We start from the raw sequence: 24,929 nt of genomic DNA, 5'->3' as shown, positions 1-24,929 counted from the left end.
ACTCCACACAGAAAGACCTGAGGGTTGAACAGGATTCAAATCCCAAACTTTCTTGCTGTTAGGTGACAGTTCTAACCACTGTTCCATCCTCTGAACGAACAACAATCAATAAACTGTAAATATATCAATTAGCTGAAAGGAAACCACTAGTGCGGGATGTTCTGCTGTTGGCATATTATATAATAGGAATGCAGCACCACTGACAAGTGCAGTCAATTAAAATGCTTTTAGTCCATGTCTGCTTGTTTATTTGCACTCCAGATAAACAAGACAAAGTAATGTGACATCATATCATAGCATCTATTATGTCCAAGTGCAAATAGTAGACAAACTGCTTTTAAATCTATCTGGATTTTCATTATAAAATATTTATTCGCCTATTTTAATTCTGGATTTTCATTAGATATTAATTATTCTTATTCTGATATTTGGATTTTCACTATCTATGGATATTTATTAGTCTGTTAGATGATTTATTTAGGCTGTATATGTGAATATTCATAATTTTCTGATGAATACATTGATTCCTTATTTTAAGGCCACACAAAAAGTCGAACAAAACAAGTTACTGAGAGAGATACTAATCAAGTTTAAGCTGCGGGAATTTGATCAATCCTTTCTGACTAAACAATCGAATAATTCATTATAAAAATAAAAGTGGCAGATACTTCAGGTTTGCAGACTATGCATAAGAGATGTTTCGAAACTTATTAAACCGTCATATGGAATCTGAAAGGATTTTTTTTTTTTTACTCAAAGAACCACAACTGATTTTTCAATATCTTCAGTTTCATGTACTCACATTAGACATGAAAGGACATCAGGCTCCTTCTCACAGGTTCCGCTTCCGGTTGGCCGCCGTGTTGTTTTACTTCGAGGGTTGCTAGGCAACCACTGTTGCCGAAAATGACCGAGCTGCATCAAGCAACAGCGGCAGGCGATCCGGATCAAGTCGAAGCGATTCTAAGGGAAAACAAATGTAATCCCAATCAGAGGGACATGGACTGGAGCTGTAAGACAGCGCTTCACTGGGCAGCAGCTAGAGGTAGTTAGTTAAAGAGCGCCCACCTGTTTATATAGGCCTAAAGGTAACATTATCAGATACACCTGTCACCAATGCAATGCTGTTTTAAGGGTTAACGCTAAAACTCTGGTGAGAATGTGTGGCATAATAGCTAGGCCTGATACTTTGGTTCAAGGCTGCATTTTGTCAGGCTGAAAAAGTAAAGTGCTGTTTACCTGGATCAGGTGTGTTCAGCCAATCAGGAGCTGAAAAGGCAGGGATAGTTGGAAAACAAGCAGGGGAACATGTGTTGACCACCCCTGGGTGATGACGATGATAAATATAGACAGGTGAGAATAAGGTTATATATGGGAGGAGTCTAAACAGGAATAAGGTAGGCTAATAAATAAAATCTGAAACTTTTGTGCTAAAAATATGGATTACTTTTGTCACTTTGTGCTTCCCACAGGATTTAATGAATTGGTCTGTTTTACTTTAGCTGAAGTATGTTTGCAACAGCACAGCCCATCCATCTTAGATTCAATAGGCCTTCACTATTAGTCTGTTTATTCAGATGATGTTATTAGAGGTACAGATGATTTGTTTTAATCTTTCCAAGTGTTGCTCCAAGATTTTATATGACTGGGCTTCAAATATCTTAAATTGTTTTACACGTCATTCATTCTCCAGTAATTCTTCTGTTTATAAAATGTCTGAAATGTCACAAAATGTTCTGTTCTGTTAACCACAAAAACCCAAAAGATTTTTCATTCTCAATTAGTCCCATTGGAAAAGCTAGAAACAGCCTTAGTTCTTCTTTCCTGTGATACATGAAACTACGATTTAGTTTTTAACAGACTAGATTTAAACAACAAATCTCCAGGTTCCTATATGATTGTCAGATCACACTCTGATGCTTTTCCCACAGGCCATACAGAAACAGTCAGGATCCTCATTGAGCACGGAGCTAGGCCGTGTTTGAGGACAGAGCACGGGTGGACACCTGCCCATTTTGCTGCAGAGTTTGGACGACTGGGCGTCCTGCGGCTGCTGCACTCCCTCCATGCCCCTATAGACAAGGAGGACTGCTGTGGAGACAAGCCCCTGCGGATAGCTGAAATATATGGACACCAGGACTGTGTTCGATTCCTTAAGAAGTATGATTAAAGCCCACTTTTCCATTTTTTTTACTTCAATCTATAAATCATACTTGACTTTCTTGTGCATGTCATACTTTAATACAAAGCTTGTCTTTCCAATACACAGGACAGTAGCCTTACGCAATCACAGCAGTTAAGCATGTTCTTGTATGTTACAGAGCAGAGACTGAGTGCCAGGCCTACCGCAAGATGGCAGCTCAAAAAGGGAATTTCATTGATGACACAGATGAGGAGTGGGAAGAACAGAGGAAGGATCTTTAAAAGCAACATTCAGAAATAGGCCTAACTCACCTCCACACAACAAAGTGTAAACAGGAGTTACAGCCTTGTCACCTTTCACTGGAGAATCTCTGTGGCATTTCAATGTGTGCAATGAAAAATATAATGTACAGCATAGCTTTAACTTTGATACCAATATGTAGTGTAATATAAAGTAAAAAAACACAGCTTGGGTATTCAGTACTACTACTACTACTACCAATACTACCAAACAAACATTACAGTATTGAGTACATTGTAATCTTAGCTTCTATTACAGGTAGTAAAGTAAAATAAACGACAAAACAAAACAGTAGTAGTTATATTAGAGAGTAAATCTGTGGCATTATGTTTAAAATGTAGTTTGAAGTTTTCACTTCGTCCCTGTTGAGTCTAACTTTGTGGTGCTGTTGCTGGTGGAGGCTGAGGCCTGGACAGCAGAGGAGAAAAATGTCTAACATTAATAAATAGTCATTGTGGTGTTTTACTCATGAGTCATCTATTCACTGTGCACTTACGTTTTTCCGGAGACGTTTCAGCAGTGCTTCACGGGTCTGTAAAAATTGGATAAAACATTTTAATGATGCTATAATACATGTTGAATTTTTGGAAAAACATGTATTTGCACAGTTACATGAGAAGACCGATGCCATTCTCATATCTACTTATTAAAAATGAAGCTGAAGCCAGAGTGTAAGGAAATACAGGGAAACATGTCTGGCGTTGCTGTTGACTAGCAGCCTCTAACTCTCAGTAACAATGACAAACTCAAATAGCTGTTTTCATGCAGTTGGTTTTTATCTTTATGCTAAGTTAATTAGCTGCTGGTGTTGGCTTCATATTTAAGAGACAGACATGAGATTGGTGCTGATCTTTGCATCTGACTCTCTGCAAGAAAGGAAATGAGTAATAAGTGTAATTTCCAAAAATCTTGAACTGTTTCTTTAAAGATCAGCTGGCCTCCAGTGGGTTAACTTCTCATGTTGCTGCATCTATTATTCATCTTCTTAAACTAAAACTGTTGCTGCATTGAATTCTGGTCTATGGAGGCTCCTGAACTTTGGTCAGTTTAACTGCAGATGGGTGATTCAATACAAAGCTGGATTTGCAAAACATATTATGATTTAGGGGAAAAACTCCCATACATACCAGTCTGTCCCCCAGGCATGTGGTTAACAAAATGAACAAACCCTGCAAATGAAGTGGCATAGGTCACTGAACAATAAATACTTTCACTGGCTCAGATGTTTAGATCAAAATGAAATTAACCATACCTGGAATGCATTCAGCAGGGTAAAGGCATAATTCACTGCGTATGCTACGTATCCATAGGTGAGATCAAGAGACATTACAAAGAATCCAAAAATCCAAGTGACACCGAAGATGGGAGTCAGAAGAATAACTGTCCTCATGACAGTTTTTGCAGCAGTTTTTTCATTAGATTTTGCTATACTGTCAGGGTGATTTAAAAGCAGGATGATTACAATCACCATGGAGAACACGTTGGTGAAAACAATTATACCAACTGGTATTAAAAATGTGTGGATGGACCCTCTGAAAAGCCCCGAATAAAGCAGCCAGCAGGTGTCACGGGAGTAGTACCTGCCCATAGCACCACTCCCATTACTAAGAAATGCAGTAGTAACAATAAGCAAAGGACAGACATAGCCCAGGAAATACGAGAAACTCAGGTAGTTTTTCTTGCTCACATTATGGAACATGAAAACTGCTTGGTGAAGAAGCGTGCAGCTCAGAGCCAACATCCAGAAGAACATGGCCAGGAAACAGAAATGCTTCAGCACTACAGAGGTCACACACCAGAAGTCTGAAATAATCTTTGGCTCTAAAGATGCTAAAAAACAGCCATCTGCAACTAGCAGGCAGAGAGAAATGTTTACATGGGCAGTGTGACGTAAATGTAAAGTACTTGTTTTAACAACAGCACTCCAGACTGTCACTTCTATTGCAAGATTAATAATGAGTGACAAGACTGATACAGATAACCCTATGTAGGTTAACTCATTCACCCAATAGATCTCCAGTGGTTTCTGTGCCATTAGAATGGCAAATGAGGACAGATGGCTGCAAACACAGCGTTCCTCATGAGAAGGACCCTTCCAAGAGCAACCATTTGAAGACCAACTCCTGGTGGCGTTGTCCCATGTTACACACTTTATTTCAACGTTGCGAGGTCTTTTTTTGAGCAATGGGAAGTCAATTTGAATATTAACTGAATCCAACTGTTTGATCTGAGTAGTTGTTGACACAATTATGCTGTTAGGCAGATATGTCTCATTGTTTTTAGGGAAAAAGCTCTCCAGGTTTTTAAATCCAGTGGTTTTTACACTGCCAGCACTTGGACTGTTTAGAAGGACAGTGACATTGAACACAGAGTTGGTACATTGTTGCTCCTGTGTGTCATTGCATGTGTCCACCTCTACATTTGTTTTTTTCTTGGCACCTGTTGTGTTTGTCACTTCAATTAACTGCTCAACAGCACTCAAATATCTCTCAGCCAATGAAATATTCCCGCTGCCAGCTTTTGCTTTCCAAGATTCGTCAAGACTTTCTTCCAGTAAATTGCTGGATGATCCCAGGAGATCCTGAAAAGAAGAGGTTTGTTTTAGTCATGGCAGATTTAAGTACAACATGTCTGCTGTAAGTTTGTTCCTGTTTGTGTGAGTTATCAAAAAGAATCAGGTAAAGTCCACATTAAGGTCTTAATGTTTTTTGTCCATATCTGTAAAAACCTGATAAAAACATTCAATAAACTTGATCAAAGATTCTGGTAATACTTACATCCATTGATGATTCATTATTTATAATGTTTAGTTTCTGACTCAAATTGATGAGCACATGAACTGATGCATCCATATTGGCGTAAGTATTGATGGCACCTGTGATATTAGTGGCATTCTGCAGGCGAGAGAATACATTTGCTGCATTTGCATCTAGTGAGCCAAGTCCACTATCAGCAACCTGCAACAACAATGATGGTTTATTGGAGTAAAAACTTCCAGCATCCAGGATTTGATCTACAAAACACTAAAGGGAGCTACAAAATACATAAAAACTAGATAATCATATACCATTTTGTAGTATGACTATTTGCACAACTGTAGGTTAGAGCTTTTGCATCCTATGCTATTTTAATTTGTTGCTTTCCAAAAAATTAGTCGGTTTGTTTATCACTATTAAAGAATGAAGATAGGCTTACAATTGCACTTTGCAGCACACTCTTCAAATCTAAGTTCACACAGTTAGATTCCTCCTGTTCCCATTGTGCAGGTGTTCTGAAATGATTAGTGGATTAATCATTAATCAAATCAATAAAAAAAAATCCTTTTCAAAACTTAAATTTTGCACAAAACAAACTGCTGTGATTGGCACTTTACACTATTTTGGGCAATATAAATAATGGGTAAACTAGAAAAATCCATCCATCCATTTTCTATACCCGCTTATTCCTTAACCAGGGTCACGGGGATCTGCTGGAGCCTATCCCAGCTCTCTTTGGGTGGGAGGCAGGGGTACATAAACTGAAAAAGTAATAAGCAAATTATTTACTAATAAAAACAATCATTAGTTGTAGCCCTACGTTTTTTTGCATGTCCTTTGTCTTGTTCCATGTGCATTCTGGCATTTTATCACTGCATCGTATCCAGCTTTGGTGTCTTTCCAGTCACCATCAGATTCACAGAATAAATCACTGACTGTTTTGAAAAGAAGAAAAAGTTAATTAAAACAACAACAATAATAATAATGATAATATGATCAAAAATGGGCAAAGTTAACTTCAGGACAACAAGAAGGTAATCTGAAATTCAGTTGGAGGATGTGAAGGCCATAGAGGTACAAAAAAAACTTCATATATCACTTCCTGTCAAATATTTGCTGTCTGAAATCACTCCCATCTTCACTGGAGCAATATTCTCTGCATCGGTGGTTCCCAGCCTGGAGCTCAGGGAACCCCATAGAAGACACAAGTTCAGATCTTTAAAAATACCTCTGAGAATCATACGTCAGGTTCAACACTAGTTTTTTACTATGGGACTGCTAAACAACTGAGCTGTGTTCCATTAAAGACAACTGATGGATGTGGTTGAACGTTCTGGAAAAAGTAAAAAGCAATAAATAATTGTTAATTTTAGAATATTTCATCACAGGTTAAACTGTCCAGGCATGTGACTGGCCTTTACATCACAGACTGGGGATTCACTGGTGTATGAAACAGAATCGTTCAGGGTAAATTGAAATTTCAGACCCTTTTCAGATCCTTTTAGCTAAACTATATATGCATGTGGTACAGCTTTCATTTTATAGTAGGATTATCTAAGGATTCATTTCATAAAACAGAAAACTCACTGAGAATTTGGACACCCAAATAAAATGGAAAATAATTCAACAATATTTGAACTAATATTAAAACATACCATAGATGATAATGATCTTGACTGAAGCACTTCGATTTTGAGAGCATCTGTTCGTAAACGTGCAGGTTACTTCTGGTGCACTTTGGTATGAACAGCTAACATACGTATCAACTGCGTAACGAGGAGAACCTGCAAGGATCACATATGTGTGTCATAAATTTTTCAGGTTTCTAATTTTCATGAAGCTTCACTTAAATGAATACAAAGAAATATACTTACCAGATTTAACTTCATTTAGTTGAGCCTTGATGTTTAGGCTTGCCCATGTCACATTATATGGTTCACTGCTTATGCCAATGTCACAGATGACCCTTACTTTGACTAGATCTGTTCCTTGTTTACAGCGTGGAAATCCTGGATCTGTAGTGATGTCGATGTTTGGCAGGGTGGATACATCCATTACAGTGCTGGCTTTATGGGATATGGTGACTAGATTCATGATGTCACTATAGGTACATGTATATACTCCTAAGGAAAAAAAAAACAAAAACACATGAAAGTCAAAGCCACAGTGCAATAGTTTTATATGACAAGTAGGATATATATATATCCTACATATATATTTTTACAGGTCATCCAGATTTGTTGTGCACACACTAATCCCATTATTCCATTGACAGCAACAAACCACGTCGGAATTTAACTTTTCAACAACACATTTTTCGGCCACTTGAGGGCTGCAGAAACAGGTTGTGAGCACAACGCTGAAATATCATCACATTTTAGGATGATGAGGAAAACTTAGTAAACAATTGCGTCTTTCACATCCATCAGTTACAGAACAACATTAGAGCTGCTTTTTTTGTCTATCCAATGAATGTAAACCACCTCAGTGGTGGAAGAAGATTTATTTTTTTGATAATTGTGATCCTGATGTATTAATATGCAAGTACAGTACAGAGGCTTGGTAAATTCTTGTTTTTCTCCACACTCCTATATTTTTTTTCATTTTCAAATTTGTAGATTGTCACCCACAAAATTCTTTATACAAGTTTATTTCACAAACATACCTGCCCAGAATTCTGTTATGTTTTTAAGTGTAACTGTGCTTCCATTTGTTGTTGTCACTTCTGACCCAGTGCCATTAGTTATTTCAAACGCGTTGTCCTGTTTTAACAGCTGCCACAATGGTTTGTTCTTCAGGTCCCCCTGCACTGAGCAGCTGACATTATGCTTCCAGTTGTAACACACAGGGTTGGGTGGGCTACTTAACTGGACCACACCTGTGAAAAACAAGAGCCAGATCAGTATCCAGAAGGTATGAAGTGTGTCTGCGAGTCTACACCTTCCATAAATAACTTCAATGTCTTAATGAAGTCCTCCCCATATCACTCCTTCATCTATTAGCAAACAGTAGTAGCATCAATTAGTTGTTTGGTTTATGATAATTAAAACTAGGTATTAAATAATGTCCATAAACTATTTCACTGATTTCATTACGTATCTGTAATATTTTCTTCGTCTGCCATCTTGGTGCTAAGAAGTTAACTTTGCAGTTTGTGGAACTAATGTATCCGTATCTGTGACGATCAGCTCCTAAGACATTTCCTTAATGTGCTAAAAAACTAAAAAAATCTATGTTCAATGTAAATGAACTGTAAAATTTTAAAATAAAGTCTGAGGTCAAGTCTCAAGTCACTCTGTGTGGGACTTGAGTCCAAATCCTAAGGCCAAGTCACCATCTCTGGTCTGAAGCAACTGATCATTGACTAGATTTAATTAAAAAAAAAAAAAAAAAAAAAAACATGTAACAAGTGCATCCCACCCTCCGTTACACAGAATTACCTAAAGTTATGAAGTTAAGTGAGGCCGACAGTTTGCTGGTCAGAAATTGTGATTTTTGCATCAGGTCTTGTGGCAGGATGGAATTAGCGATGATCAGTTCAAAATTTGCAATAACGCTTCCAACACTTGAGTGAAGAAAAAAAAATGTAGATTTCAGTGTCATATTAAAAACAGATCCCAGTAAGGACAACAAAAATGATTGTATTTGTAATGTAGGCAAGGCAAATACCTGTAACTCATAATTTTTAAGACATCAAATCCCTTCAAAGTGCTAAACACTTGACTCATCTGAAAGACAACAACTCATCACATGGTTTTTCTCAAAGAGCCCTAATAATATATGATGTGCCAATAAATGATGGGTTTTTTTTTTACCTCTCCTGTCAGTTTCATATCACAACTTATAAAGTCTGCAGAGGAATGCTGTGCCAGACAATTTTCATACTGTGATCCTTCCAAGGTAATGAATCCTTTGATAGTAACTGTGAATAAACGTTTGTCAGTTTTGGAGATACTGTTGTGCTGGCTACACACAGAGTACACACATATATACACAACACAGTAAAAACAGCCAAATACCTGCAGTGTTTGAAATACACACGTGAGATGAGTTTTGGTTGAAGATGCAGGTCTGGTTGCCACAACATTTCTGAGTAGACTGACAAGCTCTGTCGCTCCACACGTGGTTTAATTGGCAGTCGCACTTCGTTCTGCCATTTAATTGAGGCTCACACACTGTTTAGAAAAAAAGCACAAGAATTTAGGTTTGATTTTGGATTTAAAATATTTTCCCCAGTTAAAATCAATCAGAACATGCACCATAAGAAGTATTAGAGAGTTGCTTACTTGTTGTCATTTTAAAGCCATCAACGTTAACTTCATTAGTGGTAAAAGGAGACGGGAGTGTGAGGTTACGCAGCGCACTTTCATCTATTGTCAGTTTGACATAAAGCATCTGTGTAGAGTCTGAAACAGCAAACAACCATCAAAAGAAGAACAATGCTACTCACAAAATGCTGCTGATTTTTAAACTCATCCAAATCATTTTACCGTCTCCAGCAACCTGTAAAAGTGAAAAAGATCTAATTCAGTCTATAATTCAGTCTAATGCAATTTAACCCTGTAGTTTTAAGGTTGTAGATGTTACTGACTCACCTGACGGATGTTTAGTGTCAGGATATAAAGAAACATTAAGGTCCACATCCTGAACCTGCAATTCATAAATAAACAGTAAGATGTTATTTGAATTTGCATTTGGCAAACAAAAGTTTAATCATTGTTTGAGAATATTCACAGTAGCCATTTTATTAGGTACACCTGTACAATCTGCTATAAATCCACCTTTACAAAGTTCATATTGTTCAGTTCTTGGTTTAAGTTGTTGTTCTACTTTATTTTGAGAATTATTACCTTTTTTTCTTCTTTGCATTTACATAGACCACCACTAACTATGAACACAGAGCTGAATTAATAGCTCTATGACAGTGTTCAAAAAATGAAAAAACAAGCATCACGTTGAAACTACACACTATTTATCAGTTTACCAATGCAACTAGACGTCTCTCCTTCGATTAGGCTTTTTTAGTCTATTAATTGAGACGGTGATTCACAATGTGTACAGACACACTCTGTCCTCAGACCGATTTGGATAAATAAATGTTCCCCATAAAAACCTGCTCATGGCAAAGAAACTTCAGGAAGTGATAAGAGAATCTCTCTCTCAGTGACAGGTCCCATTTTTCATGTCTGTTTCAAAATAAAACTCACTTTCCCAAAATATACATTCAAATCAGACACATCTGCTTACAGCTATTTACTAAATGACAGGTTAGATAATAGTTATATTACTGCACTGAATTCTTTACATTGAAAACATTAAAAACAAAAAGTTTAAGAGTATTTTAATTTAAGAGTATTACCAAACATTACAAAGAGTTTTGTTATAAAAGACAATGAAAAACAGGAAAGATCGGCTCACCTGTTTTCTTTGTTGTACATCAGTGAAACAGTGGAAGGAGGATCTGTCCGTGCCCTCTGACAGCAGCACACTGGTGGAGGTGTTGCTGCAGCAGCAGCCTACAAGGACGTACAAGCAAAAAAATAAATGAAAGTCAGGTCATGACACTGCTAGATGGCACTTATCAGTGCTGGATAGAGTTTTGCAAGTAAAAAAGTTCTTATGTGGAAATAATTTGACTTTCAAATTGGTGTTTGTATAGTGACATTATTTAGAGGTAGGGTGTCAACTCATAAAAACATCTGCAACACAGAGTCCATATCTCTACTCTGAAAATACAAATATCAGACAGTGCAGTCAGTGAAACCTGTACAATTATTATTCATTGTATTTGAATTTATATTGACAGTAATGACTGCATTAAGGCAATCTGCCATTTAAAAGAAATGATGGGAGATGGAACGAAGGAACCTCACAAATGTCCAATTTATAAGTTGACTTTCAATTTTACATCAGTGACTTGTGACTTCAGCTCAACTTGAGTTCAAACTGTTAGTCTACATGAATGTCAGCATGTTGTTGATCATAAATGATCAGTAATAGTGAGAGTAAAACTGGAACTATTAGGACTCCACCAGACAGAGGGGCCTCTAAAAGGCTGCTATGTAAGTTGTGTCTGCTGAACAGTCTGATGTACTATAGATCCTCTAAGGGCCCAAAGTGAGCACTTCACATAGTAATTACATTACGTTGAGAAAAAAGGTTAAAACAAGTTGGGATTTTACATTGAGGACTTAGAGTTCCATAAAGAGATGCATGTCTTTACTTGTTTATTCTGTAAAGGAGTGACAATAGATTTATTGAAACGGGAATAGGGTCCACTGAAGTGCACAAACATGTAATATATTAGATTAGAGGCTTTTTTTAAAGCTTTATGGAACAAGCAGAGTTATACAACCCATGTGTTCAGGACATTCATGTAAGCAAAGTACATAGAGCACAACTCTTCCTTATTCTGACCCCATTTGGATAAAACCTGGTCCACAGGTGCATTGAAGATCTAGTTTGTTCTATATAACAACAGACGCTAAGTAAATTGATATTTAATATGCAGGGGCTAAAAGTCCAAAATAATCACAATGCATTAGAGGAAATCTAAAATGTAAAAACCTGGCCATAGCTCAGGTTCAAAGAAACTCACATTTGTTAAATTGTCAAATGTTAAATATAGGCTAAACTGAATTTTAGTATTTTTCTGTTTCATAATAAAGACAATAATAAAACAATGAGAAATGCCTTTTAGTATTTTTGTGGCATACAACAGTAAAATTTGATTACTTTAGGCACAATATGTCAATGAATCTGGAACAAAGATTTTTTTTAATCAAAAGACATTTTCTTTATTTCTCAGTTGCAGAAAGTAAAAGTACAAAATTATTTAATCACAAAATCTTTAGTCTTTCTTTTAAAATGGGGGGTGCTCTGGGTTTCAGCTGCATTAGCTAAAATTCACTCATACATTCTTAGAAAGTGAGCCAATATCTCACAAGAGCATGACACAGGACCATTCAGCTGCAGCACACAACAGCTACATATGTAGAGCAATAAAAAAAACATTTAGTTGTTCTAGCATAGTGCAGTATATTTTCACGTGTACGTGCAAGGAAACTGAAACAGAATCTGTAGTGTTGACTGAACATTGTTTAGCTTTGACCTTGCATTTAACAGAGGGAATATGGAGCTAAAAGACAAAAAACATGTCTATTCTTTTCATTCAAGTGCTGTGTCTAAAAACTTGTTAACCGTTTTCCAACCTGACATGGGAAAGTGTGATATCACACAGCTGTTTCATGCTCTACAAAAGCTGCACTAGCATGAAGGAGAAAACTCTCAGTCTCGTCCTGTGCTGGTCCTGGTTCCTCCTGTTGGAAAGCCAGTCCATTCATTTCTTTGTGCTGTGGTGGCTGCCTTTGTTCTGATGAGTGCTGCAAGAATTAAAACAGGAGAAAAAAAACAGCGGGACAAGATTAAATTTTGAACTGATGATACTGCAAGATGAAAAGAAAAGGAGTCACCAAAGTTATCAGCATCTATGATTTGGGGACTGATGAAAATTTCAAACCAATCCACGTGATAATTGTTACGTCATTTCAGTTCGGACCAACTAACCATCCAGAGCATCACATGGCTGAATCTTTCACAATCCCAAATCATGGTGAAGCCTTCGCTTCACGCATTTAACTATGGGCAAAGTTATAGTGTTCGCTCATTGCCCACCATAAGCTACACGATGATGTCCAGGTTCTGATAGTAACATCCACCATTTTTTGGTATGATCTCTCTGATATTTTTGCTCAGACCACTGCAGAGTCTTCACTCTCAACCCCAAACCTCTTCTAGTAATGTCTGACAAATGAATTTCCACATTACTTCTTAACCATTTAGTAAATACAGAGTTTGATTTTTTTTTTGCCAGTGATCTTGTCTGAGGACTTTAAAGTACCGTCTGTCCCAGAGGAGTCACACAGCAGAGCTTCTTTTTGAGATGATCAGGTAAAAAAAAGAGCAGCTTCCTTAACAAGGGATAGATTGTGCCTGGTGTCACATCTTCTTCTTTCATGGGGCCTAAATAGGAAACAAAAACATTTAAGGTTAAATTAAAATGTCCTGCTAAACTCTAGACTGCAGAGAGCATATTCACATGAAAGAAGTTACCTGCCTGTTAGAAAGCTGATGATCAGGCCTATTAGAATGACTGTGAAGCAGTTAAAAGCACTGTACCACATGTAGGACAAGGAGTAAAACCTCTGCAGTCCGGTGGGTTGGCTAAAGAACAAACAGAGATGATTAACTTGTAAAAACCAAAATACACTGTGCTGTCTGCGAGCCTGATACCTCAGAGTTACATTGCTGAGTGCAGGGTTAGCGGCAGTAGTCGTGTTGTCTGGCAGCAGGATGACTCCGCAGTTGGGCAAGTGTGGCCGGGGGCCGGGCCAACGGGTGACGATGCTCCCGATGCCAACCCAGAAAGACACAGACAGACCCACCACCAGACCACCTACTGCTCCCTGGGGACAGCAGGAGAAGCTACAGGTGGGACTGATTTTAATCATCTAACAACACACATTACCTGGATGGACAATGGACATACTTTGAGGAAGAGTTGTTGCTGTAAAACAGGATGACAGACATAAGTATATGCATAAATTAGCTATGTTCCCACAGGAGGTCCTAAATAAATCTGGGGTCACCACATGAACCAGTATATACCTCCCCTGTTCGTATGTACAAACTCAGACTGCTGAAGTGTCAGGATGTCAATCATTCAAGTTTCATCCAGATTGTAACAGAATTTCACAAAAACATTTGTTTCATGTATTAATTTAAGTAATAACAGCACACGTGTGTGCAGTGCATGTGACTGTCAGAGTGATGCTTTGGCAAAGTTACAGAACTGGTTGGACCCAGAGACCTTATCCAGTGTGAAATATGCACAGCAGGGAGTTTCCAGGAGCTGTCAGTGTCTAACACGCTTTTACCAGCTCAGCCATGGGTAAAAGTTAACATATATTTTTATTATTTCTTTTATTTCCACTGAGGTTTTTATGTGCAAATTAAAAATGTGCATCAAAACAGGTGGCACATTTATTGTGAACTGAACAAAATACATACACATGTGTAGGCTGCTGACTCAAAGAAGCAAAAGAAGTCGAGCAGCATTTAACAGAAACTTTTACCTTTATACAAATGTCCTCAGACGCAAAGGAGCAATAATTAACAGCCTTTCATATCCCTACCCACACAACTCTAGCACAAATCTATACCTGCAGGGCAATTGGAGTCACTGCTGTATTATACCATTTTAACAACCAGTTTTGCAAGGTAAATATATTGCAAAGCTAAAGGCTATTTGGTAGGTAATTTAAAAGCCAGAGGGTTTTAGCTCTGTACTGACATCTCAAAATAACTAAATAACTGCTCAATCATAGCTGAGTGTGTAAATGATTTGCTCAACAATAAACCCATCCAAAAGAAGAGCCTTTGAATCTGGGTTTTTGCACCACATTACCTGCTGAGCTGACCCAAACCTGATCTTTTCACAGGTGGATGAACAAACAAAATCAGATATTTTTAAATATCAGATCTGGGTCTGGGCCATTTGCATGATACACGAGACATGACACAAACATGAATGATACACATGACAGATCTCAGTGACGAGGTTCAACTTACAGTGGAGTTGGCCCAGGGGAAGAACATCCCCAGACAAAACAGACCAAGAACAGGACCACCAACCATACCAAAGATCGCCAAAACCACCTGAAGTTCAAACAGACGAGTCAGAGCAGATTCAGTGAGAAATGTGAGTGACCATCTCCTCCTACACCCCATGACCTTACCTGTAGAACTGAATCACCCATGAGGTGAGTGAAAAAGGCCATGGCAAGACAGACCAGCCCGTACGACGCAGCTTAAGGAGGAGACATGTTGAAACCTCAGAATAATGTGTTAATAAACATCTCTGATATTAAGCATGACTGAATGTAAAGCTTCAGGGAGCAAACCTAAGGCTTTGGACAGCAGCGTTGCTCTTGCCTCTGACATCAAGGGGAAATGCGGTTTGATGAGGTCTTCCATTGTCACAGTGGCCAAAGAGTTAAAAGCAGAGGAGATGGTGCTGCACAGGAAACACAAAAATCACATATATCACTAATTCCAGCTTTAAAACACATGAGCCAACAAATGTAAAATTAACTAATCATGGTCTGAACTCATTTTCATTCTGAAATCACCCCAGTGTTTAACACTCAAAGCAAAGATATATATATATATAAAAAAGTACAGCAAATGCAGTTTACAATAAATTCCACCTTCATTAAGGACAGAATCTCCTATTCTATCCTAGGGTGCACTGACTCAACGGTATGATCCCTCTGGAGGATGTAGTTTTCAATGCTGTTGCATTACACTGCACCTGAAGTGTGCGTAACAAACAGGCAGCTCAGTATTCTTCAGTAAAAATAACGTTACCCTGTAAAAACTGTGATAAAATATAATTTCATATAATTCTGAAGATGTGAGACATGATTGCAGAAGAATTTTTAGTGTAATTGATACAAGCTACAGGCTCAGAACAGCCTTGTAATCATTACAGTAACAGATCAAGTGCAACAACAAACATTTACTCAGGTCAGATCATATCACTGACCTGTTTGCCTTCATTGGGGTCAGAGTCAACACTTGAAAATGTGAAAAGTTCACTAAGGTTTTATCTAATGACCATAACCAGCAAATACAGAAAGGTGACAAGCTAAAGGAAGAGCTCGAGTCCCTGACACCTACAGTGAGGGGACCAGGTGGTTCAGTTGTGCTGTGGGGACATTTTGCTGGCACGGTTCAGGGCCACTCTTTCACTGAATGGTCTGATGGGTCAAAATTATGCAAATAATATGGCATCAGCTTAACAGTGATCAGGTTTCAACGCAGTCCAACACCTGTGGGAGATATTGGACTGATGATTTATACAGCTCTCTCCACCACCATCATCAAAACACCAAATGAGGGAGTATCTTCTAGAAGAACAGTGTGTGAAAAACAGTGTAGAGCTCACACACTTGCTGTCATGGAGGCACGTGGCGACCTGACACCGTACCAAGATATTTTTCTTTAAATGTCACCTTTCTGTACTCGCCCAAATGACTGAACTCTTTACAGCCTCTTCTCCAATTATGGTGCCACTCACATTTTTCTTAACAACACACAGTAAGGATGGTATCTCACTCAGGCTCAGAACTACTGATGTGTTTACTGATCATGAGAGAAATTATTGGTTATTTTGTCAGTGGCGACCTTTTGTTTAGACTGTCAGGGTTTAATGTTCAGTGCAAATTAAAAACCAAAAAGCCACCGACACTGATGAGTGCGCTGTACCTGAGAGCTGCACTGAATAAACATGCAACGAACAGTCCAGGAAGTCCAGGCAGACCTTGGAGCATATCCATCACAAAATATATCACCATCTGTGAAAAGCACATTGTAAAATAGCTTTCCTGGAGCACTCAATTTGCATACATCTTTAGTTACCAAAACGAAACACAAATATGCACAAATGAGGCACCAATGACAGCACGGTCAAATTTTAACAAAGAGCCTAATAATGTTGGAAGGACTTAATGTAAAATACGCAAATGCTCTATAGCAGTCTGCTGTAATTTGCCTTGGTAGATATGCCCCAGTGGGTTTTAAGCATAAAACTGCATAAAATTAATTTAACCATCCATATATCATTGATATCTCATTATATAATGAAAATGAAAAAAGCATAAAAGGAAAAAATGAAATCCCTATTTCCAAAAAGCAGATAGTAGAAATGGTAACTCTAATAAGGGGACAGACAGAAGGAAACTCACTGCATCCCTTGTGTAGGTGCCTAGTTTGTCAGAATGATCCTCTCCACAGTAACGTGCAAACATGACCAGCCCCATCACACAGCTTAGAGCCAGAGCCAGCTGCAGGGAGGGAAACACCATGTAGCAAGATCTGCAGAGTTAGAACAGTAACATCTTTGTGTCATTTTTGACAGTCCAGGGATGGAAATGACACATCACATTCATGTGTTTCAGATCTCTCCTATGTCACAAAAGGAACATCACATATCTGTATTCAAACATGTTTGATTCTTGATTCTTTTTCTGACTCCCCATCTGTGTGTGGTGCATGAACCATTATTATAAAGGATTCTGATACAGGCATGTGGGTATTTTGACATATTGAATGAATTTTGCCATCCCCTGGCGGCTTATTTAAATTATGACATCCAGCTGGCTACTTAGATTGAATAATTGATATTTTGGTACAGCTAAACTTTTAGCTGTGTGAATTCAAATGCATTTGCTGTGAAGTATCTGATAAAGATATAAACTGACACTGACTATCTAGAGCCTGTGTACCTGACAGCCTCCTTTTCAGTGCGTGAGCTCAGATATCTCTGGACCTGAGCCTGGTTTACTCCATACAGGGACAGCATGAGGAAGACCCCGCCAACCCCCAGAGTCCAGAAGGTGTGTCTCACTGTGGGATCTGGGTTTAAGCTGAACACAAGAGAGAACATGCAGTATATCGGTGAAAACAATACATGCACTGAAACCTTTCTCCATGTTGGTGCACAGAAACAAGTGGACTAAAAACCTGCAGGACTTTTTGCCAAAGCACAAATTATAAGATCATCCTCTCTGGTTAATGTTGTATAAAACGGCTGGACTGTTTGTTAGGACTATGAAACCTGCTACTGCTTGGAAGCTCAAAAGATTTGTGCTAAAGATGATTTTTTTTTTTTTTTTTTTTTAAACTAAGTTTGCTTAGTTTGCCATATCAGCTTTATAGGCCTGTGTTTATTGTGGCACCCCCAGGTGGCAAAAAAGAAAACTATCAATGCAGGTTTAAGTGAATACACAAAACTAACTACAGTATTTCTCCACCAGAACAATGTGTAGTGCAGTCAACAAAGTCAAACATTCAACTGATCCTTTCTTAACAAAACATGAAGATGCATTTGTGCTTTTCCCATAATTTCCAGATGCTGGTCATTCTCCAACAAAGAAAATGTGGACTCACTCAAGACCCGAGATGCGGTTTCCTTCCCATGCTTTCCTCCAAACTTCAGACACTCCTCCGGCCTGCTGCACTCCCACCACGATGACGGCCAGCTGCCCGGCGAACATCACAACCGTCTGAAAGACGTCTGTCCAGATGACAGCCTTCAAGCCACCCTGTCAGGAACAGGCGAGACACATGGGAATGAATCTGTTCATAACTCAAAATCTTCTGTTTTAGTGAACAACCCTATGATTATCTTACTGTGTAATATCTCTAAGATATCCAAATTTCTACAAATGATTCATGAGACGTTTATGTACATTTAACTCTGTTAGGTCTAAAAATGTTGGAACCTTAAGTTTAGTTGAGGCAGCTCACCAGTGTTGTGTACAATGTGCACACTAGGCCTGTTGCCAGAACTGTTCCCCATAATTCAAATCCAGTCACTGACAGAAAACACAGGAACACATTTAACCACACGCTTAATGAGAAAGAAAAAAATACATGAAGATATGTAACTTTCTGTACCTGTATTTAGTGCAAAGGCAGGAGTATACACACAAACTCCCATATAAATCACCTGTAGCCAAGTAAATAAAAGACAAACTGGATTTATAAAAGGTAAATACATGTTTTAGAGACAGCTGACTTAGCTTTGCATATAGAGTGGAAATGAGAACCACAAAATAGTGCAGAACATAACATTTAAAGCAGAACTGGTCAGTTTTACATTTTAGCTGTATGGATGAAATTGTACTTTATGTGTTTTCACTACGAGTTACACTTTAGTCACAGCTGGATGACAACTCAGGTCTAATTACCACAGTGATTCCTAACCTCATGTTAACCCACACAGAAACAATCTGAATTATTAACATATATTATCATACAGATTGAACTTAGAGAAAAAGAAGCCGAGGTGTCAGTTCCCAGTGTCTGCAGATACACTGAGTGGAGGTACTGGAATTGTTATTTGGAGATAAAGGACTGGATTGGTGCATTCCTACTTTAATATTTGTCTGTACTCACCATCTGAAAGATGAAGGTCAAAGTACCACAAATACGCACTGTTTTGCTGAAGCGCAGTTCAAGATACTGTGAAGAAGAAGAACAACAGGAAAATTGTAGATTTTGAAGGATAAACATCATCGATGACTTTAAGATTTAAACCCGGTGCAAGTGAAAAAAAAAAAAAAATTTTCAGCAAACCTGGTAAGCACTGGAGAGCCGCATTCTGTAAAACACTGGAATGAAAACATGAGCTGGAATGAGGAGGCCTAAGATGTAGGCACAGCCAATGAACCAGTACTGAGTGCCATGAGTGTAGATTTCTGCTGGTACGCCTATGATTGCAACAGCGGACTGGAATGAGGCGATGAGGGACAGGGAAACAGGAACACAGTGCATTCTCCTGTCCGCCATCAGGAACTCCTGTGTGGTGCGCTGACGCCCGCCAGACAGAGCGTTGTACAGGCCGATGCCTATAGACACAGCAAGCAAGAAGGCAAATACGACATAGTCCAAAACCGTGAAGTGCTTCTGATTGGACGGGTCCATTGTGAATGACTCTTGGATGCAGATGGAGGTTTCTCTCTCCTGCAGTCACACAGTCAGATGGATGGGAAACAGCTTTGTCCAAACCCATCAGTCAGGAGATTCCAGCAGCCTTGAAGAAAGTTAAACACTGATTACATCTCTCTGTGACAAAGGTGCCAAGGTGACATCTTCAAACGTCTTCTTGTCCAGTCAACAGCCCAAAGCCAAAGGAAATACTATTTAAATGGTAGAAAATGTTTTTGTTTGAGTGTTTTGTTTGATCTTACATTTTTTCCTTTGAGAATTTCTTAAAACAATATCAAAATTGCTGCTGACTGAGTTTCTATCGATCCACGAATCGACTGTTCTGCTGTGTTTTTTTATTGGCTGGCAAGTAAAACAAATTTCCCTGAATTGGTTTTCTGACAGATTTGTTCCATCACAGGCCGATCATTCACCTAAAGTGGCACCGTCACATGGCACAACCTCCAGTCTGTAAACCAGGACTCAGTGTAGACAAACCGAGGTCACACAGCCTCTGTGTTAACTTTCCCCCGCTTGAGGATCCAAAAATACTGACTGCTGCCCTGGAAACACGACATTTAAAGGGGAGGTGTCCTGCTGCTCTCGCTTCTGCTGCCATTGTGTACTACTCCAAAAAGACAAACAGCAGCAGCCAATCTCTGTGGGTTTTGAAGGTCACAGATATCAAACGTTTTGTCAGACATAGCAGAGAAATTGATTTTGCCCATACACAAAATACTTAAAGTAATCATCTTATAGTTATTACTGTCTGTCTGGATTTATAAGTCAAACAAGTTGTTACCCCAGTTGACAACTTAATTAGATTCTTAGCAAAAAAAAAAATCCTGTTGGTGCTTTACCCAAGTACTTGTGTCAAATATTTGTTGGTTACCTCCTGAGGACTCTCAGCTTTTTACTATGCTACTAAACCAGGTGTCATTAGTTTTTAGACTGTTAAAGACGCAGCCTTTTGCTCCAGGAAATGATGACTAGCAGCTTTTACTACTGTCTCACATTTAACAGACAAAGCAACAAAATAATCAACTGATTAACTGAAAACAAAACTTATTTATAGTTGTAGCAGTGTCTAAGATCATTTTCACTGTTGATTAATCTGACAAGTGTTTTCTCAACTTACAACTGCAGAGCTCAGTATGACACATTCAGGCTTCTTGTTTTGTCTGATCAGCAGTTAATACCAAAGATATTCAATTTACAATAACACAAAACACAAATTAGTTCAGTTTAGTTAGACAGACAGACAGACAGACAGACAGATGGGCAGATTCAAGCGCAACAAGGAAAAATCCAGGAATATTAAAGTGATTTTTACTTCACTTGAGGACACTGCTACTACTGTAACGTTATCTACATTAGTTATAAATAACCAATGTGGGCTCTACTGATTCAGATGCATAAATCCAGGAACTTGCGACCACTGACCCCAGATATCTGATAATAGCTGTTTCACTGAACTGAACAGGAGCATGTTACAAAATAAAACACACCGAGTGTAAACAATATGACATGCAGTGTAACGACAGATATAAACAGGTGAAATAACATGAGCAGACTCACCTTCCTACACCAGCGCTGGTGTTACTTGGCTGTCAAGGCACAATGCTATTCACTGGGAGACGTTCAAGAGCGCTACGTTATTAAAAACAACGTTTCTAAGGCTAAAACATGAAGCTAAGAACAAGAGACAACACCGTGGGCTCGTTTTGTACACGATATTTTTTTTTCTGATAGACTTAAATCAACCGAGCACCTGGCTAATCTTTTGCTCCACGTTGTCCACGTGATCGCAAAGTGATTTGAATTCTCTTCCGGGGGCCGCTGTTGTAAACACGTGACCCAAGAGCCGCCAAAATCCAAAAATAATCCGCGAGTGTTTCAGTCCGAGCAGCTTCACCACCAAACCCAAAATAAAGACATCAGCCTGTGAAACATGGAGGCAGCGTCTTCCAGAGGTAAATCAGAAAACAGAGCTAACGCTAACTCATTAGCCTGTAAAGGAGTTTGTTGTGGTGCTGCGTTAGCTAATGCTAACAACTTGTGTGTGTCTTTGTTTGAGGGGTAGTAAGAGTGTTTTAAATCACAGGGGTTTTGAGTCACCTGAGTGCGCTGGAAGCGAAGGCAAGGAGCCGTAAAGATGAATCCCAGCAGCAGAGTCGTCTGAAGGAGCTGAGGGCTAAAGCTGAAGCGCTGAAGGTCCAGAGAGACCAGCTGAGGGCACAGGTGGACACACACAAGGTGAGGTGGTTCACGGTGCCAGGAAAGGTTAATACCGTGGATACATAGTCTAAGGCCTCGACCCTGGGCCTCTACGGGCCACTAGCCTGTTTGATTTCCATCTATCCCTACAGACCAATTCACCCACTTCACCCTCATAAGAAATGCTTAGCTATCTTCCAGCTTCTGATTGGCTGGACACACCTGATCCAGGTGAACAGCAGCAGGTAGTGCAGGGATAGGTAAAAAACAAAACAAACAAACAGGAGAGCAGCCATTGAGGAGCATAGGCTGGGAACCTTGGTTTAGACTCTATGGTCATTTTGGAGCCTCACACCAAAATGATTTTCTAATGGAAGCTGCACTTGTCATAGCATGTGTGTGCAAATGGGTTTTCAATGCTAGAAGTGGAAGGAGGGTCACTTTAAAAACAACATTCAGATATACCATTGTAAACTTTCTAAGAGTGCTATGAAGTTGCAGTAGATTGGGTATAATAATACAATATAATGTCTAAGCATCACAGCTGCTTTATGTATTAACGTCGCCCTGTGTTTCGCTCACTGTTTGAAATATATGCTACACTGCATATGGATGACCTGTTGGTGTTGCTTCCCTCCTACAGCATCTTACGAGACTGAGGATGGCTATGGAAAAACATACCCGTGAGGAAGAGGAGGACATGGATGAAGACTCTGAGAACTCACAGCTTTTGCATTTGATGGCCAGACATACACAACTGAATGACCTCCTATATGCTCATCACATTATTGGTACTGGCAACTGGATATTTTCTTAACTTGTTTTTGCATGTCATTTACCCCTTTATCATTGGTCTCTGTTTGCTGATATTATTAGGTGGGTACGACATCATAAAGTCTCCTCAAGGTAAAAGCGTGTGCGTATCTCTGGCGACTGCCTACGAGGGAACCTACTTAGACACCTACAACCTGGAGTTAAACGTGAAACAAACGCTGACAATCGTCCGTCATAACATTCCCCCCTTCATTCCTCTGAAGTGCCTGGCTAAAGAGAGCAACATGCAGACAAACATAAGGGCTTTTCTGGACACCCTCAGCCAGAATCTCAATGCCTTCGCTGGTCGCAAACAGCAGTTGAAGCTTATTAAGGTGTCGGATTCTTTTTTGTTTTGTTTTTTTTTTTTCTTTAAATAATATCTATGTTTAGTTGCACAGTGCTGCTGTAACAGGCTCTGTCACAGGAAATGTTAGTGGCGGTAATAATAGGATTACATGCTAGTTGCTCACATTGACCCTGTCCCCCCTGACTTATTTATAGGAGGAACATAAATCCGTGGAAGTGATGGAGAGTAATCTTCTGTGTTCGATACTGGTGCTCATGTTCACTGTGCCGAGAACAAAGGCTGCTGTCCTCTGCACGTTGGACTACACAGACCACAACAGATGCCTTCCCACACAGGTCCGCTTTGAATGTGAAGGTAGGATGTTTGAACTACAGTGGTTTCCCAACTCAGAAACATACCAGTACAGTCCATACTGGGAAGCTGAAACAATTAATCCACTGACAGAAAATGAATCTGTGCTGCTTTTTCTAACTCAGCATCAAAAAGCATCTGTTCTCAAGTTCCAGCTTCTCAATTATGACGATTTTCTGCTTTTCTGTTTTACATTATTATAAATTCAGTATCATTGGGTTTTATAATGGTGGTCCAACAAAATAGGCAACTTGAAAATATCACCATAGGGTCTGAGAAATTAAATCACTTTTCTAGGGCGAATGGAAAATTTCCAACCCAAATATATTAAATTTACTCTTCTATATGAAAAAGAAAAGCAGTAAATGACTGATTAATTTCAGTTATAATTAAATTAGTAAGCAGACAGTATACAAGCAAACTGTGTTTCCAAATATGTTAACTGAGGCAAGGAGATCACATTTTGTTATTTACTTGTTTTACAGACAAGGAGCTGCCTGATTCTTCAGAGTGGAAGAAAAACTGCAGCCTACTGAAGGAGACTCCTGTGCACAAAGCTTTGCTAATCATGAAAAAGATGGGGAGTATTGTGTAATTTATTCAGAGCTAAAGTGTTGAATGTGTATTAAAAACGAGCATTGTTTGACAAATAGTCATTGTACATAGTCATTGTTTATAACAAAAACTTAGTTAAACTTTTTTTGTGTGTGTTGAGGTACAGGTGTGTAAAGGGCTCCAAACTGTTATGTTCCTCTAAGGAGGCTCCTCAAGTATTTCCATGTTGCCTTTGTCCTTGAGACTTTCTATAAACGCTGTGACCCTGTTGTGTAAAGTTTCTCTCTGAAGTTCCCTCAGCCTCTCCATTTCCTCTCGGGCTTTCTGTTGTTGCTTGGCCAGCTCCTTTTCTGATATTGAGTCAATAGCTGCGATGTTCTTCATCTGCATTAGAGACAGGCTGCTCTGGATGGTTCCTCTGCGTCTCACTGAACTTGTGGCTTTAACTGACGGATGTTGTGCTGAGGTCCACCGTCTCGGCTCCAGCTGTTCAGATCCCTTGCTGTGATCCTGGGATTTGTTGGAATACAGTCTTCCATCAGACGTGTGAATACCTCTGAAGTGTGTATCTGCTGTCAGGTGTTCATCTATTTCTTTCATAGCGATGTTAACTGTAGCTTTAGATTCACAGATTTTTACCATCACTACTTTTCTCTGTTCTTTTATCAGCAAGTCTCGTCTTTGTTGAAGTATTTTTCGGGTGTACCTGTACTGTTTGTCCAGCATGTTGAGTTTATGCTTGAAATCTCTGTCCTCCTTTTGGTTCAACACTCTCAGCTCTCGCTGCATCACAGAGCTTCTATAGATTTCATCCATTTGTAGAAGGTCTAGAGGGAGAAATGTGCATTTTTCACTCAATTTCTTTAACAAATTCTGGCATTTTTTTCTTATTAAATTAAAATAATTTTTTCTTACCTGATTTGTGTGCACT

The 24,929-nt window shown here is 39.0% G+C and overlaps 4 protein-coding genes across 7 annotated transcripts; 2 read left to right on the top strand and 2 right to left on the bottom strand.

Annotated features, from left to right (window-relative positions):
* Positions 1-877: 877 nt before the first annotated feature.
* On the top strand, positions 878-2,908 carry ankrd66 (ankyrin repeat domain 66). Its single transcript, XM_026303108.1, has 3 exons — positions 878-1,045; positions 1,932-2,160; positions 2,322-2,908. The coding sequence occupies exons 1-3, from the start codon at positions 907-909 to the stop codon at positions 2,422-2,424; spliced, it is 471 nt and encodes a 156-aa protein (XP_026158893.1). The 5' UTR covers positions 878-906; the 3' UTR covers positions 2,425-2,908.
* Positions 2,723-10,742, bottom strand: adgrf3a (adhesion G protein-coupled receptor F3a). Its single transcript, XM_026303096.1, has 18 exons — positions 10,618-10,742; positions 9,795-9,849; positions 9,690-9,702; positions 9,486-9,605; positions 9,219-9,374; positions 9,015-9,121; positions 8,869-8,927; positions 8,640-8,764; positions 7,865-8,077; positions 7,074-7,322; positions 6,855-6,983; positions 6,020-6,134; positions 5,639-5,714; positions 5,221-5,400; positions 3,696-5,024; positions 3,571-3,612; positions 2,940-2,975; positions 2,723-2,851 (listed from the first exon to the last, which is right to left on the bottom strand). The coding sequence occupies exons 1-18, from the start codon at positions 10,635-10,637 to the stop codon at positions 2,795-2,797; spliced, it is 3,081 nt and encodes a 1,026-aa protein (XP_026158881.1). The 5' UTR covers positions 10,638-10,742; the 3' UTR covers positions 2,723-2,794.
* Positions 10,743-11,978: 1,236 nt separating this feature from the next.
* slc5a6b (solute carrier family 5 member 6) lies at positions 11,979-21,560 on the bottom strand. Of its 4 annotated transcripts, none has more exons than XM_026305647.1 (16): positions 21,331-21,558; positions 19,402-19,858; positions 19,222-19,287; positions 18,721-18,772; positions 18,571-18,638; positions 18,211-18,365; positions 17,547-17,687; positions 17,007-17,136; positions 16,528-16,616; positions 15,162-15,274; positions 14,997-15,067; positions 14,830-14,916; positions 13,492-13,664; positions 13,316-13,422; positions 13,100-13,221; positions 11,979-12,581 (listed from the first exon to the last, which is right to left on the bottom strand). In XM_026305647.1, exons 2-16 carry the CDS (start codon positions 19,747-19,749, stop codon positions 12,432-12,434), a joined length of 1,872 nt encoding a protein of 623 aa, XP_026161432.1. In that variant the 5' UTR covers positions 19,750-19,858; positions 21,331-21,558; the 3' UTR covers positions 11,979-12,431. The 4 variants fall into 4 exon arrangements, with proteins under 4 accessions (XP_026161432.1, XP_026161429.1, XP_026161440.1 ...); XM_026305655.1 differs by having other exon boundaries at positions 12,444-12,581; positions 13,312-13,422; positions 21,331-21,559; XM_026305644.1 differs by having other exon boundaries at positions 13,316-13,664; positions 21,331-21,559.
* Positions 21,561-21,590: 30 nt separating this feature from the next.
* On the top strand, positions 21,591-24,095 carry cenpo (centromere protein O). The gene is made up of 6 exons (XM_026305674.1): positions 21,591-21,725; positions 21,857-22,008; positions 22,613-22,760; positions 22,846-23,117; positions 23,287-23,446; positions 23,929-24,095. The coding sequence occupies exons 1-6, from the start codon at positions 21,704-21,706 to the stop codon at positions 24,036-24,038; spliced, it is 864 nt and encodes a 287-aa protein (XP_026161459.1). The 5' UTR covers positions 21,591-21,703; the 3' UTR covers positions 24,039-24,095.
* Positions 24,096-24,929: the final 834 nt, after the last annotated feature.

Source organism: Mastacembelus armatus, chromosome 22 (genome assembly GCF_900324485.2).
Source record: "Mastacembelus armatus chromosome 22, fMasArm1.2, whole genome shotgun sequence".
In the NCBI taxonomy this organism is placed as follows: Eukaryota; Metazoa; Chordata; class Actinopteri; order Synbranchiformes; family Mastacembelidae; genus Mastacembelus; species Mastacembelus armatus.
Note: the sequence above shows the minus strand (reverse complement) of the source record. Positions and strands in the feature narration are given on the sequence as shown.